Source organism: Sitodiplosis mosellana, unplaced genomic scaffold (genome assembly GCF_009176505.1).
Source record: "Sitodiplosis mosellana isolate CC-2019 unplaced genomic scaffold, AAFC_SMos_1.0 Smas_scaffold_1, whole genome shotgun sequence".
In the NCBI taxonomy this organism is placed as follows: Eukaryota; Metazoa; Arthropoda; class Insecta; order Diptera; family Cecidomyiidae; genus Sitodiplosis; species Sitodiplosis mosellana.
This window is the reverse complement of record NW_022595244.1, coordinates 21,996,739-22,013,321: the sequence shown is the minus strand read 5'-3', so window position 1 is coordinate 22,013,321 and position 16,583 is coordinate 21,996,739. Positions and strand designations below refer to the sequence as shown.

General features: G+C 35.3%; 1 protein-coding gene across 4 annotated transcripts in view; it reads left to right on the top strand.

Moving 5' to 3' along the window:
- Positions 1-16,511, top strand: part of LOC129575229 (ras-specific guanine nucleotide-releasing factor 2-like) — a 20,618-nt gene extending 4,107 nt beyond the window's left edge. Inside the window, exons 2-26 of one of the 4 annotated variants that reach the window (XM_055458343.1) lie at positions 388-456; positions 584-733; positions 2,027-2,133; positions 2,279-2,426; positions 2,649-2,769; positions 2,833-2,966; positions 3,071-3,404; positions 3,499-3,692; positions 3,827-4,055; positions 4,527-4,653; positions 4,733-4,836; positions 4,907-5,143; positions 5,230-5,379; positions 5,450-5,674; positions 5,765-6,657; positions 6,751-6,860; positions 7,041-7,223; positions 8,509-8,529; positions 9,847-9,996; positions 10,101-10,305; positions 10,380-10,477; positions 10,680-10,799; positions 10,883-11,045; positions 11,151-11,348; positions 11,652-16,511. In XM_055458343.1, coding sequence (XP_055314318.1) covers positions 388-456; positions 584-733; positions 2,027-2,133; positions 2,279-2,426; positions 2,649-2,769; positions 2,833-2,966; positions 3,071-3,404; positions 3,499-3,692; positions 3,827-4,055; positions 4,527-4,653; positions 4,733-4,836; positions 4,907-5,143; positions 5,230-5,379; positions 5,450-5,674; positions 5,765-6,657; positions 6,751-6,860; positions 7,041-7,223; positions 8,509-8,529; positions 9,847-9,996; positions 10,101-10,305; positions 10,380-10,477; positions 10,680-10,799; positions 10,883-11,045; positions 11,151-11,348; positions 11,652-11,840 — 4,659 coding nt within the window. In that variant the 3' untranslated portion in view covers positions 11,841-16,511. Of the gene's footprint in view, positions 1-387; positions 457-583; positions 734-2,026; positions 2,134-2,278; positions 2,463-2,648; positions 2,770-2,832; positions 2,967-3,070; positions 3,405-3,498; positions 3,693-3,826; positions 4,056-4,526; positions 4,654-4,732; positions 4,837-4,906; positions 5,144-5,229; positions 5,380-5,449; positions 5,675-5,764; positions 6,658-6,750; positions 6,861-7,040; positions 7,224-8,508; positions 8,530-9,846; positions 9,997-10,100; positions 10,306-10,379; positions 10,478-10,679; positions 10,800-10,882; positions 11,046-11,150; positions 11,349-11,651 lie in introns of all 4 variants that reach the window. The other 3 variants (XM_055458323.1, XM_055458353.1, XM_055458333.1) reach the window with 3 other exon arrangements.
- Positions 16,512-16,583: the final 72 nt, after the last annotated feature.

Sequence of the window (16,583 nt, the reverse complement as noted above, 5' to 3'; positions counted from 1 at the left end):
TCTCTCTCTCTCTCTCTCTCTCTCTCTCTCTCTCTCTCTCTCTCTCTTTCTCATGTACAATGATGACGATTATGATGGTGTACAGTAAAATAGAATATTTCCTGATTTATTTTCCACCACTTGATTGTCCGTAAAATCCGAAACGCACACAATGAGCAACGGCGACGCGCTCCCTCTGCCGCAAATACAGAGAGGAAGTGAGTTAGATACAGAGAGAGATAGAGTGAGCGACTCCATAAAACACCTGGATAGACTTCATAGCATAATAGATTACATATTGCCCTTGTATATATAGTAACAAAGAAAAAAATTATGATGAACATTCTGTTGGTGTGTCTCCGACTCATGCATTTTATTTCTATTTTTCACCTATTTTCCCATAAAAAGCATGGTCATCTGCAAAAGCGAACGTCCGATTGTAATCGCTGGCAAACAAGATGGTTTCTCCTCTACCAGGTACTTGAGTGAATTAAAATTAAAAATAATATTAAATTAAATTAGTTGGATGTAATTTGTAGTCTAATTTCCTCTAATTTTCATTCGATCTCCCTCTCTCGATTTCCATCTCCCTATCGAAATGTAGAATCTCTTATTTTATTACGATAATGAAAATTCGTCGAAACCATCTGGAATAATATTCTTAGAGGGTTCCTATTGCGAACGTTTGACAACACCGCCAGCATGTGTGGGATCACCAGTGGCAAAATCATCGCAAAAAGAAGACAAATTACAGGTGAGCTAGATTGATCGTCACTCAAAATTAATGTTTTGTGTGTATGTTTTTGTTGCGTTTCTCTTTTTTTTTTCATTCACTCTCTCGCTCTCTTTTCTGTTATGAATCGTTTCTTTGTGTGTAGTTTGTTTTTCCTCCATATGTATATGTGAGTTATGAAAAAAAATATATCAAGAGATTAGTTGGTAAAATCGAGTTCAGCTTTTTACTTCATCACCGGATAATATACTCCAAACGGTATATGTTTAGGTTGCTACCTGACAAAGCTATAGCAAAAAACGAAAAGAAACAAAAAAAAAGCTTGAGCATTTTCTCTCCAATGTACGTGTATAGGATACATATCAATGTTCTCCTACTTTGCACTGGAAAAATGACACGAGCATGTGCTACGAACGTACACAATGGAAGGGATGTAGCATATTCTACGCACAGCGTACGCACACTTGGGGCAACGAACATTTTTCGGAGTTGAAGAGCCCACATTGCTCAAGATAATTTGACCTTGACACAGTTACTTGATTATAACCAACAAGTATAGTCTCTTATTCTCCCGTTGTACCAATATGAAGTAGACTCGCATTAGCTTCATACATTTATGCGAGATTTATGGCATACATCCAATATACGGAATCTCTTCAAATGAACAACGCAATCTGCTTGCTCCACATGTGCGTACCAAAAATATGTGTACATGTACGTGTACGTATGTGCAGAGCACCCGGAGATTCAAAGTCAACATTTTTTTTCCACACCTTTATAATGAATTCGCAGGGAGAGAGAGAAAAAGAAGAAAATACGATTTTCACATATCCCGTCGTGATTATTTGTTTGACTTGTCAACATCGTTTGTGTTAGCGTTGGTCATGTTTTTTTTTTAATTTGGAACAAAAAAAAAGCGAATCCATTAAATTGGATATTCAAAATATATTCGGCGCAATGTCTGTTGCAAATCTAAAACAAACACGAAATCGCAACAAATTGGCTTCGTTCGATATTCAATTTTCGATTTTCCAATTTCCAAGAGAGCAATAAATTTATCATTTTATTGCCGCAATAAAAGTCGCTTGAAATGTTAACGTTCGATATCAGCCTATTTCGATATTTGTACTCCATACTGAGTGAGTGACACGGCATTGAACCGAAAATGCTGAACATCCATCGTTAGGCTTCGTGGCGTACACGTCACAGTACAAACGTATTCAACCAACGCCACAGGCAATGTCATCATTATCAAAAGTCAACTGATTTGTCAATCAAGCCAACTGAAATATTTTTTTCTGATACCATTCGCAGCATTGTTTTACCATTTCCTATCGTCGAGAGAACCAACGTCACTATGAATTGAAAGCAGCCAGTGAATCTGAATGCAACGCATGGATCGGAGCGATAAGGGAGGCAAGGTAATTATCGCAACAGTTTTTAAAATAAAAATTGAAACTTTTTTCATGGTATTGTGTCAACCATATGACTTCCAGCTGTTTTGCATGAGTTGACATTTTATAAACATTGACTAACTGACTTTTTGTGTGTTTAATTTGTATGCAGCTTCAATAAATTATTGTTGCAAAAAGAGGAACTCGAACAGAAACACGTTCATTTATTGCAAGTGGTTGAAAGCGAGAAAACGGCCAAATGGCAGTACACGCAACAGTGTGAGGAACTTTCAACGGAAATTAAAAAATTGCGGAATGAGGTACGGCACGAAAATGACATTCAACAACAAATTAAGGTTAACACAACCAACCAATCAATCAATCAATGGAAACTACATGTTTTGCTTTACATACCTACAACACGTTCTCTCTCTCTCTCTCTCTCTCTCTCTCTCTCTCTCTCTCTCTCTCTCTCTCTCTAAAAATATTGCTCATTTTTCTGTGGTTTTTGTTGCTGCTATCGTTGTCTCTGCATCAAATAGATTTTCAGCTTGCGAAAAGAATATTCGAAGCGTCCGTCGATTTGCATAAGCCCGGTAATTCGTCGCGAAAGTTTCGGAAGTAATATCGTTACGGGTAATGTGGCCAATGGGAGCGATATTGGTGAGATATAAAACTCAAGTTGAAGTCAAATTGACATCAAATTAATTGAATGTGGTTTTGCAGTGAGCGGCGTTGGATCGGCATGTACCAGTGCCCGGGGGAGTATCGGAGAAACCAGCCGCGCATATTGTCCCCATAATGAGTGTTGTCACGCTCATGAGGATCAAGAGCCAGCTGAATTGAAGAAAATTAAAAAGGTAACGCGCGTACACACGAAACCATCAAACGTGAGCTGAAAGCCCATGGTTGTCGTTCGAATTGAACGGAATTTCAAAATTTAATGAATTTAATTTGGTGGTAGGTGCAAAGCTTTTTTCGTGGTTGGCTATGCCGTCGAAGATGGAAGCAAATCGTGGACGATTACATTAATTCACCACATGCGGAGAGTATGCGAAAACGAAATAGTCTTGTCTTTAGTATGGTCGAAGCCGAAGAGGAATACTGTGAACAACTTGAAGTGTTGGTATCATGTTTCTTGCGACCATTTAAAATGGCCGCGAGCTCAAAACGGCCGCCACTCACACACGAAGACGTCAATTCTATATTCTTGAACTCTGAAACGGTGTTGTTTCTGCATCAAATTTTCTTGAAAGGGCTGACATCACGATTAGAGTCATGGCCGACACTAGTTTTGGGTAAAATTACATAGTTTTGTTTCCCATGTCTTTCTTGATCCTATCGCACTGTTTTACCGAGGCACTTGGTAATAAAAATCCTTGATATTCCCAGGCGATTTATTTGATATGCTGTTGCCAATGTTGAGCATCTATCAAGAATATGTGCGCAACCACCATTATAGTTTGCAAGTTCTCACAGAATGTAAAAGTCGTGCCGAATTCTCCATTGTGTTAAGACGCTTGGAAGCGAAACCAGCATGCAAAGGACGCTCCTTAGAAATGTTTCTCACATATCCAATGCATCAGGTATGTGTGCGCGTGTCTCTTGCTCGTCCACATCGTTCGCTTAATCGCCTTTGACGAAGGCGAACGTTGCGCGCCGTCTCGTTAAAAACGAACAAAGTGGCAATAAAGTTCTAATATGCAATTAATTATTTCAGGTTCCCCGATATATTATCACATTGCATGAATTGTTGGCACACACTCCATACGACCATGTCGAGCGCAAAAGTCTGCTGAATGCGCGCCAGCAATTGGAAGATTTATCACGTCAAATGCACGACGAAGTGTCTGAAACAGAAAATTTACGCAAGAATTTAGCCGTTGAACGTATGATTGTTGAGGGTTGCGATATACTGCTCGATGTAAATCAAGTATTCGTTCGCCAAGGTAAGTTTTTTGTGCACACATATAGCGTACACACTACACTTACTCGCACGCACACACACACACACACAAACATACACATATATATATATACAGACCATTTCTCTAGCAGCTCAGAGCCACATTACCATAACTACAAAACTGTACATATTATGTATCCATGTTTCAACGAGATGTTAGATTTCTTATTGAAATAGAATTCGCATTTATGCTAACGTCATCATTTAAAGTAAACGCTTCTTATAACGTCGAGGCATCCGCACTTGATAGCTTTTTTTCCGAATATTTTTGTGCTGATTTGGTTATTTCTTTTGTTTTTCTATGTGTGTTCAATGAAAACGCATGAACAATTTCCAAAAACTATTTTTCTCTTCTCGTCATTGAATGGCCTTTCTGCCCAGTTTGAAATTGAGTGTTTAGAATTTTTTGCATTATGATTTGTATCTTTTGGTTGTATAATTGAAAATTTCATAGGCAGCTTAATTCATGTGCCGGAGGAGAGTAGAGGGCGATTTCGACGTCGTCTGTCATCATTCAAGAGTGAACGTGAGGCGGTGCGTCAATGTTTTTTATTTTCTAATTACTTGATAATTGCCAATAGGTAAGGTCGATAAATCGTTTATTTTTTCTTTCGTACAAATTGTGCTACAGCATAAAGTTGAATTAATTTTGAATTTTAGAACGTCCGGCGGACGATTACATTTGTTGCCAGATTTTGGCCGTATACCGCTTGCTGACGCACATCTAATCGAAGAACCAAACGATTCAGACCGAGAAGATGATGGTAAATACAGATTTTAAGCATTTTGAGTTCAAAAATTAAAGAAAAAGAAAACAAAAAACAATTTTTGCAGCCGATCCAGATGTATTATCACAGCGCACGTATCGAAGTAGCCTAAGTGTAAATGAAGCAATCTCCACTGGGAATCGTGATTTTAAAGTGGTCGTGGAAAGTAAATCAAATGTTAAGCACTGCATTCACTTAGTTGCGCCCACCGTACAGGATAAGGAGGCTTGGATCTCGGACATTTCGCAATGCATCGATAATATTCATTTGCACACAATGCTATCGCCAACAACTGAATCAATCGGTTTGTATATGTGTGATACAATCTCGGTGTCGTGTGTAAATGTGATTGTTTATGTTTGTTTGTTTGTATTGTGAATTCTATTAAAGCTTCTTCTATAGGCCCACAATTATCGTTACATTCGGATCCGCGTCTATTCACCGATGATATTGATATACGGTTTTCACGTACATTGAACTCATGTAAATTACCTCAAGTTCGATATGCCACACCCGAACGTCTATTGCAACGTTTAACAGGTACAATAAAATGGAATGAATCTCTTTTTTCGACAGCAAAATCACTGAAATATTGAAAATTCCATTGCAGATTTACGATTTTTATCGATTGATTTTCTCAACACATTCCTCCTAACGTATCGAGTGTTCACCGATGGAGAAACGGTGTTGAATGCACTGAAAAAAGTATTTTACGATGCGCAACCGAATGAAAATGACACACATGACAACGTCAATGAACGTCTCAACATACCTGGAAAAAGTGAAACTGATCATTCGGCGCCTCGTCGACCATCCGGAGCAAGTTCGGTTTCAGGTATGATTGATTTCGCTTTAATGCCATTTTTTTTGGGAGGATATGTGCCAAGTTCCAAAGCATCTGTAATAATTGCATAATTTCTTTTAGGTTATTGTTCAGAAGGTGCTGATCGTGACCGTTCCATGAGTGGTGAATCAACAGCTTTGAAATTGAAAACGGCTCATCGTACGCTCAACGAACAATATTCAATTGATGACGGCGCCACTTGGATAACCGAATCGATCGATGAAACTCAGGCTGAATCCCAGGATAAAAATGGAGATGTTAAAATTCAAAAAACGACCACCGTTGAAATATCGGTTCATCAAGAGACTCCCACAACGCCACCAGCACACGGATTTTCACCCACCACAATCATTACCACCTCGAGTAGCATGGATACACTCAACGGGGAATCGACACCATTGAATTTACTGAGCGGTCCATCATCTCCATCGAATTTGAGCTCCATTACACTCGTTGGTTCGACTGGATCCGGTTCAGTGCCCAATGAAAACGACAAGGACAGTTCACAGGAAAAGAGAGAATTCACATATACTAAAGACTACGCACCAACGAGTCCTTTGCCAGAACGGAAACGAAAACCTGCCGCTCAAGAAGATGTGAATAAAATCGAAAGTGAGCCTAAAGCCGAGACATCAACAACGCAGAAAATTACAACAACAACCACAACCACAACAACAACGGAAAGTGATACAGCGAGTAAAAGTGCGAAAAAAACGGAAATAATTAGTTCTAAGCCGAAAATCATATCAGCCGTTGCGAAAAGTGTGCTGCTCAAAGATGAGGGAAGCAAACCATCATCGACTCACTCCACTCCAAGCAAAACGAGCAGCAACGTTCTACAACCGATGTCATACTTGACAATGAATCGGAGACCAAGTGCTGGCACGATTGGCGTTCCGGTAGCTGCTTTAACACAACATCGACGCAGCTTGCAATTGAGCAGCTCTGAAGGTGGATTCGGATTTGGTCCAAAGGTATGGTCATACTATGTAAATCATACTATATAAACCATTACGTCGATTCCTCATTTTGAATCATGCTTCTTCTTTACATTTCTACACTTTCAGTTTCCTCCAATCGAACGTCCAATCAGCCCTCGAAGTAGCCGTCGTGCTTCGAAAACAACCGAAAAAATCAGGAAAACTTTGTTTGGAACACCTTCAAAAGATAATTCAAGGTGAGTAAAGAAATTCCCTTTTATGTACTTTTTGTTCTTCACCTTTTTTTTTGATTTTAGTGCCGAATAAAAGAGAAAAAAGTTTTCTGGACGAATTCCTATACTTTCTCTTACACTAAGTGTACGGAAAATACGAAATTTGAGCAAATGTAAAGAAAAATTTCATATTTTATTTTGCAGACGTTTCTCCGAGAGCGATGACGATACATCGAATACGACTTCATTTTTCACAACGCCCCGTGGATCGGTCGGAGGCTCATCGTATGGAACCATTTCACCGCGAGCGTCCATTCAACATGACGCTATTCCATGCAGTAGCAAAGTTGGCGTTGTTATCACATCATACAGGCAATCACACAGAAGGTGACTTAATATAGAATAGCATTATTTTCGGACAAATTTACTTCATTGGGCCTAATGATACGGTTTCGAGTTTGCGTAAAATTGGTTTAATTTGAAAACAAAATATGATTTACGCATTGAAATGATAGTATTTCGAAAATTTGATTTTGTTGAATTGCAAAATGGACGTAGGAATCAAAAAAGCAACAGATTAATTTTTAGTAATTAATTACAAAAAACATATGTATACACACAGTTAACAATTGATAATCTCAGGTGTTACAGTTCGAGTTGTTAATGAAATCGAATTGGAATAATGAGTCAAAAGTAAGGTTGACTCAAAGATAGCATCATTATCAGCATCGCAATCGGGAATGTGTCCCCTTTCAACTATAACTCCCCTATAACTATTCTTTCAATTTCATACCAACTCTACTTTCAAATGCTATACTTTCTTTATGGAATTGCAATTTCTAAATACGTTTCTTTCTGTTCTTTGTTTGACCACCGAAAAAATGTTTTGTTCTGAATTTAAAATGACGGTGCATCCATTCGCCAATTGTTCGCTTTGGAAGTTTCTTTAGTTGCATTCTGTTTTGTTTGGCAATTTTTGATTTCTGTTCTGAATTTTCTTTCCACTGTGCTTATCTCTGGTTCACACACACACACACACACACATACACACTTGTTACGGCGTTTTTGTTAGGTGTTTGTAAAACTCTTTCTATTTTTCTCTCTTTTTCTCTCTCTCTCTCTCTCCTAAGCGTTTCTATGAAGGATTCGACAACGACGGCAGCAATCAAATGTGCAAATGTTGCCAATATATGCCATTTGCAATTGAAGCGAGCTCGTGTCTAATCTATATATAGCGTGAACCCACTCTTTTTTTGTTCTTATTTCAAAACAATAGGTGATGAATCATTAAACTAAATGGAGAGTAGATCGATTACATATCATATCGATAGGATCGAACTATATATATTGCCAAGAATAGCTACACTTTTTAATAAAATCATTTAATTTAACGATTCATCTCCAGTTTTTTGAATCGCTCGAAGTCGTTTGTCGAGAGAAAAAAAACATTGTACCACTTCATTTACTCCAACAAAAATATATTCAATCCTTTCGGCCACATTGAGATTTATCAGAAAATTCTTGTTGTTGTTTTTTTTTCTGTTCTATTTATGATGGATAAATACATGAATTGGGTTTTATTTTATTCTTTGAAAACATGACAGTAAACATAATTACCGTAATTTTTTGATCAAAATTATCATTTATTATTATTATTATCATCGTAAAACAGTTTTGGACCAGACCCTTTGTGGTGAGTTTACATGATATTCTCTTGTTGTATCATTATTCATTCTTTTTCATTTTCTTCGCATCACTTTACCAATCATAAAAAAGATAATCATACAATAATAATAGTTAGCACATAGTTTTATGATGATTGTGAATGTGCATGCATTAGATGGTTTAGCTTGTTATATTGGAATGACTAATGAAGATCATCATGTAGAATTTTTCTGTGACTGTTCATTTTCATCCGGATTGTGAAACGTCAAAATATGTTTTGATTTATATTTGGAATATTGTCCATTTTTGTCCTTTGTCCTGGTAATACACTGAACAAACACATGTCTGAACTCTACATTCTTTCCGAAATTGGAATCATTTACCCCAACGGGCGTTTCCTTTTCATTTTTCCTGCTCTCCAAACATGTTGAAAATCTATTTTATAAATCACATTTCATTTGTCAACTGTCAACTGTCAATTGTTTATAATTGTTTATATTTTTTTTTTAAATACTTGACAATGATACTAAATATTTTTCTATATTTATTTCCCTATCCCCAACAAAAAAAAAACTTTAGTCTTAGATAGGTCATTAAACATTGATGGCGCTGGTGAATAACACGAAGAATAAAATAATGACTAATAAATCGAAAAAAAATAATAAACGGCACTGTAAATACTTTTTAGAGCTTGCGTAATCGATTTTGCTCTTAATTATTTTAATTCTTTATAGGGTTTATTTGGTAGCAAATAGAAAAAATAATGTGCTTGATATACTAACGAGATATGTGATCAACGAATTTGATCGAATTTATATAGTAACACCAATTTATTAGTTCTTCGGTAATTTTGCAAATTAGTTGCGTTTTAGAATTGAATTAGATCAAGGGCAGGTGGCTATTCAGCAACACTGTTTCTGTAGCTTTGAATTCTTTTCCTCTTCACTTATAATCAACAACACACAAGAAAATATTATGTTTTTTTTTTTTTCCATAGAAAGTTCATATATATAGTATATAATAATCAAGCATAAAATGCACAAAAACAAAATATACATATAAAACACATCCATGCTCACACAAATCCACAGTGTTCATGTGGCCGTTCCAAACGTCTAACTATACTGTGTGAACACCCTTGTATGTGTTTATGCAAACTGTATATATTTATATATATTGTTCAAAAAGGTTTTATCGCAAACAGTATAATAATCTATATTAATAAGCCAAAAAGCTAACACCTGTACATATGAAATGATGGCTACTTACTTTTAGCAACAACATTAATTCTTGATTTACTAAAAAATGTTGTGATTTTTCGCGGTGAAATCGCTTGAATTATCAGGAGTAGCACGTCTACTGCAGCGGCGGCGTTTGCAATAGCCACTTCGGCTTCCAGCAATCCACGTGACGACACATTCGAACAGCCAATTAAGGAGAACGATGAACGATTAGTCAGCTCGCCAGCCACAATACGTGTATTGAATGTGTTACGGTGTGTATCATTCAATTTTTTTTTTTTAAATTTAGAGCACAGTGTTATCATAGAATTTTCGTTTTTTTTTCCTTCAAACCAATATATCCGTTTCTTCGTTTCAGTCATTGGGTATCGAAACATTTTCAAGATTTTGAGCAAGATGCTGCCTTAAGAGCACAAACCATAAAATTTTTAGAAGCGGTCACAATAAGTGCGCATTTATTACCAGTAGAAATTCGAGCTGCCTCTCAGCTCCTTCGTCTATTGTGTCGTGAAGATATGGAGCATAATCAACTCAAACTACAGCTTTTATTAGCACCACCCACCGTAAGATGAATTTTCTGAAAAAAAAAAAAACAATCGGTTGGAAAATTAATAAATTTCCTCTTATCAAATGGCAGATACCGAGCAAAGAAAGCATTGAAACATTATCGGCCCTTGAAATTGCTGAACAAATGACGTACTTGGATCATCAGATATTTGTAAACATACGTAGCGAGTAAGTTAAACAAATATAAATATCAATAATATTTGAGCCCGTAACATAATTATAATCAAATGCCTAGACTGGGAATACGTAGCATGGCCGTATTTACATTTGCAACCATTTGTTGACATTGGCCAAGCAGTTAACTTTACATACGTTGTGATTGTCGTTCCACCTACTTGAATTGGCTCATCATTTATTTAATCGTTTTCAGGGAATTCTTGGGCCAAGCTTGGATGAAATCCAGTAAGAAAACACAGGCCGAGCACATTTCCCAAATGACAACAAGATTCAACGATGGCTCACGGCTTGTTTGCTCGGAAATTATATCACGGTACGTAATTGATGTTTCTCTCCATCTCCGTTTCCTCCGCACAGAGAAAATTTACGACTCATTTGTGGTTTCAAACAATATAGGAACAATATGCAGGCTCGTGTTGCGGCTATCGAAAAGTGGACAGCAGTCGCTGATATTTGCCGTTGCCTACACAATTTCAATGGAGTTTTACAAGTTTGCGCTGCATTTACCAATGCTGCCGTCTTTCGCTTGAAGAAAACATGGGATAAAGTACCAAAAACGGTTCGTGCATGGATTTTTTCTATCCTGAATTTATTATTCATACAATTTTAAAAGCACGCAATGGAAAATTTTATTCGATTGCTTTTATTTTGCTCCGGTATCTAGATCAAACACACTATAACGAAACTTCAGGCAGTGGTTTGTTCAGACGGACGCTTTCGTGCGATGCGTGAAGCCCTACACCGTTGTGATCCGCCTTGTATTCCATATTTAGGCATGTATCTTACTGATTTGTCATTCATTGAAGAAGGAACACCCGACTTTACGCCCGATGGCCTGCTGAATTTCTCCAAAATGAGAATGGTCAGTATAACAAACGGTACATATTAATTAGAGAAATGCTGGCGACTTTTCTATAATAAGAAAGCACGACGAAATGTAACAAGATCAAGGGACTTATACAATTGCGTCACGCATAAATACATGACATTTCCATTTGATGTCAAGAATAGAAATCATTCAACCGATTGAATGCGTTCCTTTTATGAATATTGTTATTTGTGGGTGCTTTCATATTTCCTCGGTCTTGACATTCGAGCGCTGTCTATCTCTTTGACAAAAATAACATAACATTTTCCATGATTATGATTATTTACATTATTTTAGCTTGCCCATGTGATTCGAGAGATTCGTCACTTTCAACAAACTCCATACAAAATCGAGCACATTCCCAAAGTCACTTCCTACCTTCTCGATGGATCATTGTTACTGGATGACGATGAATTGTATTCGAAATCATTGCAAATTGAGCCACGAACATCGCGCTTGAGCGCACCAAATACATTACTTGTGTGATAGGACACTGGCTCCGATTCAGATATTCAAATATAAATTTACCATTAATTTCTGTTTTGGACATCACCAAGTTTCTTTCAATTTTATGATTTCAAATCAAATTTTCGTTCATATTTTGTAGGATAAAGGCAATAGAAAAGAAAAATGATCAAATTTATTTGTTTATTTTATTATAAATTGCTCAATGTAAAACGAAGTTGGAAACAATTAGTTAATTTAAATATTCTTGCTTTCAACACTTATAGCATCTTATTTTCCAAGAGAAAAAAAAAACGAAACGAAATGAATTTAGGTGTAGGTGGGTTTCAATGTGATGAATTTAAAGAGTATTGTAGATATTATATTATAAATGATTTCGATGCAAAAGTGATGTTCAAACATCCAGTTTCAGTGATGCGATTGGATGGATTCGTACTATCGAACGGAAATAATGTATGTGAAATCATCATTGAGAGTTGTCGTACCTGTTACGTTTAAAGAAAAAGAAATTGAAGAAACCGTGTACAAGCATTGCATGCGGTGAGTCGATATTTAGTGAGAATTAACACTTTGGCAATTGCCATCATTACCGTAAACAATTAATAAGAATAAAACATTTTAGATTTACGATAGGCTTTCAGAAAGTTTTTGAGTTAAAAAACAATGGCCAAACACAAAACAAGTCAGATTCGATCAGGTAACTGACTTGTTCGTTTCACATCTTTCTTTGATTTAGCGGAAAGCATATTCCGGATCATACACAATTAAAAATTATATTTTAAACATTCCTGATGTATGAATGGAAGAAAACTAAAGCATCGGTAGTATGTTTGCACAATTCGAATTCAAATTTTTTGACAACGTTTATAAAAACCAATGAAATATTTCTAAATCAAGAATTAGAGAAAAATATTTGAAAAAATCTTTCAAGACAAAAAGGACAAAAAACATTCACAAATCAAAATGAATGGAGAATTTCTCGCGTCTATTAAATTTTAATCCAAATCCAATTTTGAATGCAAATACTGTCTTCCTCAATTAAAAAAAAAAAAGCAAACCAGCCTAGATATATCGCAACGTTCCCGTCTTCAATCTTTCGTATTGTTAAAGAGGAGTAAATCAGTTGAAGGACAGTCAAATACGAAAAAATCGAAGATCTGTTTGTCAGTTGATGCTGACCTTCAATCAAGAAATGCATTGAGCGCACATCACTGGCCCTATATTCGCATTGTGCAATTCACATTTCTTGAATTGCTATCATTGGTGCTGGCACCATGTTATTATTATTCAGTTTCACACTACAAGGCATCTGATTTCTTCTTTGTGATGTGGTGCAAGAACAATTCTAGGTCAAACTTTTTCTACCTCTACAACTATCTCGCTTTTTAAATACACACAAACTACATAAAAATGATATTTGTACAAGACTTGCACTCTCGAAACGAAGCCATGCGCTTCTTGATGTGCATAACAGAAAAAAAAACCGTAGTTAGCAGTAGATGTACGATATCAAAACATAATGGGATCGATTTCCTGTTTCTTAATTGTTCTTGAACTCTTTTTAAAGCATATATATACACATACATTATATCTAAATATAACATTGAAGAAAAAACGTTCTATCTTTTGTGTGACAATCTTAAAGATAATGCAAAACCACAGAAAAACAAAAACAAACACTTTTATCCTACGACTCTTTTTGAACAATTTAAACATATTTTTAAGCAATAAGTTAACAATCTAATGTGAATCGTCGTCCCAAAACCACTAATCATGCTACGAGCAATGTTGCTATTATACAGATGAGAGGTGTAAAACCAATCGGCTTTGTTCTGGACACTGAATCATACAGTGATATGTTAGAATTGGAGTTTATTTTCATAAAGACTATGTAGTATTTGTAAGATTAAGTTTATTCGGTGTCACACAATTACGGTGTGATAAGCCGAAAATATAGAATTCTACTTGGCATCCACTTTCGGAAATAAACACTTTCAATGGAATATCAAAAAATCAAACACTAAATAGAACATAAATCTACTGTGGAATTGATCGAATTGCCCATCACTAGTCTAAACTTGTTATTACAATCTAATGCTGTAGTCAATCAATGTAATTATAGAGAAGTAAAAAATGTGACAAAAATAGCATTTACAGCGGATCATCTGTTTAGCCCTAGAGCACTTTTTTCTACCGAATAGTCATAATGACCTCACTATCGCATTTATGATCCACCTATATGTTGGCCTTTTATTCTTCATGACCGGAAGTTTCCATGGTGAAACATCCAGAACCATTATTATAATATACTCACTCAACTGCACCCTATTTATTACAATGATCTGAATTTACAATGAAAAATGTACAGGTATATATTTTTCATCTTGCTCACTGTTTCTTTGTGTACAGTACACTCAAGATGAAATGAAATAATGCAGTATGGATGGACTATAAATGAAAACACATATTTGCATGGCTTCTTGTTAGAAGAAGAGAAAGAAAGAAGGTACATTATTGGTCTATTTAAGCTGGCTTTGTATCGTTGTTCATGCTGAAAAAAAGTCCCCAGATGCCGATTTCGTAGGTGATAAGAGTATAAATAATAAATATTTTGAGGTATTTTGTTTCCAATCGTATATATAAACGACCAATATATTTCTTTACCAGCCAGCGTAGATAGTATTCTAACAGCAGACAAGAAAAAGAAAATTTTAAAATCAAATGATCAAACATGAAATGTAAATTAATAAGTGTTTTCCCGTTGCAACAATTCAACTTAAATATATCTTTGAATTTTATCGTCATTTTTCCACCATCTCTCCCCCCAGAAAAATAAAATCATTTTACAAATTTGCAAGTAATTCAATCATGATAAAAATGAAACTTGCTCTGGAACGATGTCGTTGTTCCCTCACTTCCATATATAGAGAATATAGTTTAGTGATGCACGATATAATGCAGCTATCTTAACGTTAAATAGAAGATAAGAGTTGAGGGATTTTTTTTCTGTCTTCTTGGCATTTGCAATTATGCGTCATAGGCCAATGTGACTCAAAGCTTGTGCTTTTAGTAAGCAAATTACCTTTTTTGATTATATACAGCAAACAAAATTCAATTTCGAACAATTAAGTTCAAGAGTTCGACGAATAAACAAGTTATAAATTGCAGTAGCCGGGAGCATGATCAGATTAATTCAAAGCAAAGATAACACGAAAGATGATTCGATTTGAAAAGGCAAATATATTTTTTAGTAGATGTCATGGTTAATTTTTAGTAATCAAAAGTCTATTTTTCTGTAAAATTGAAGGAATATTTTTATTCATATGCTTTAAATTTTCGAATGTATCATTAAAATTATGGGCACAACCAGGATTAAAATTATTGATTAACACGCTAATTGATTTTTTTTTTGTTTCAAAACAGTGTTCATTGGTAACACTCACGCCAAATTAATGGAAAGCAAAGAAAAAGTTCAGATGGTAATGCGATTTGAATATTTTACGAAATTAAGCAGAGCGCTGCATTTAATCACAATCATCTAACGCTTGTGCACATGAATTCATCAATTGCATAACACAAATATGTTTCGATATACCCTGAAAAAAAATTGTGAAGAGAAGAAAAGTCTACGTTTAGGAGCAATACTCTTTTTTTTGATAGAAAGCACCTCTAAATACAATCGACACAAACCGATAAGCAATTGAGATTTTGCCACTGAAATACACGTATTACTTTCCAATATACTATATGCAGGGTACAAATATGCCTGTAAAGTTATATTGGTTAAGCAAAAAAAAAAAAATCATTTTTAAGTGAACAAAATAGTTTCTCCCCGCAAAATTCTCATTTAGAGTCTGCTCCAGTTGAATTGTATTGAAGGTTACAGAATAATATGAAAACTAAACTCCGAAACATGTTTAAGAAGAAAAAAAGCACAACAATAAAGAAACTTGAATAGAACATAAATCGGTTAAACGTAACAACTTGATAGGTTTTTGCATCGCGCTGAACTTTTTCCATTAAAACTAGTATAATACACACCCGAACTGGTGGGTGGATGGACATATAACTACAGTTGGTTAAACCGTGAATTTTTAAAACAAATCAATCCACTTCATTACACTTGCCATAACTCAATAAATGCCTTTTTATTAACCAAAATGCCGATTTTCCAATTTATGTGTTAAATGAACAAATTACCGTACAAATACACACTGAACCTGTTTTGTAAAATTAATAACAAAAACAACAACAACAATTTCCGTGCAAACAATTGTTCACATAAATAAAACCTAATGTCAATTAAAATGAAGACATATTTCATATGAATATAGAGTATATAACTAAATGGAACTTCATTTGTTCATTACCTGATGATTTTGATGAATTTGTCCACGTCAGTGCTATTAGATAGTAAAAATTCAGAGAGAATTTCGTCATGTACCATCAATCTACTTGATATAGTGACGAAAATAATCTCATAAAAAATTCATAAAAAAATCAATAGCGAACAAAAAAAAAACTATTTTCCGAATGTTGAGTGTTGTTCACTATTCAAATTTGTTGTCACAAGAAATATTTATTGTTGAGAAGATACAAAAAAAAAACATTTATTGAATGTCTGTTGAAATGCAAAACTCAATTCTCCTTTCAATTTTTGAAAAATAAAAAAAAATACTTCAAAAAAAAAAATCGAATTTGTTTCTTTTTTAACACTTTGACTTGAAACGCGAGGCTTGGCGAATAACACAACTTCACCTCGGT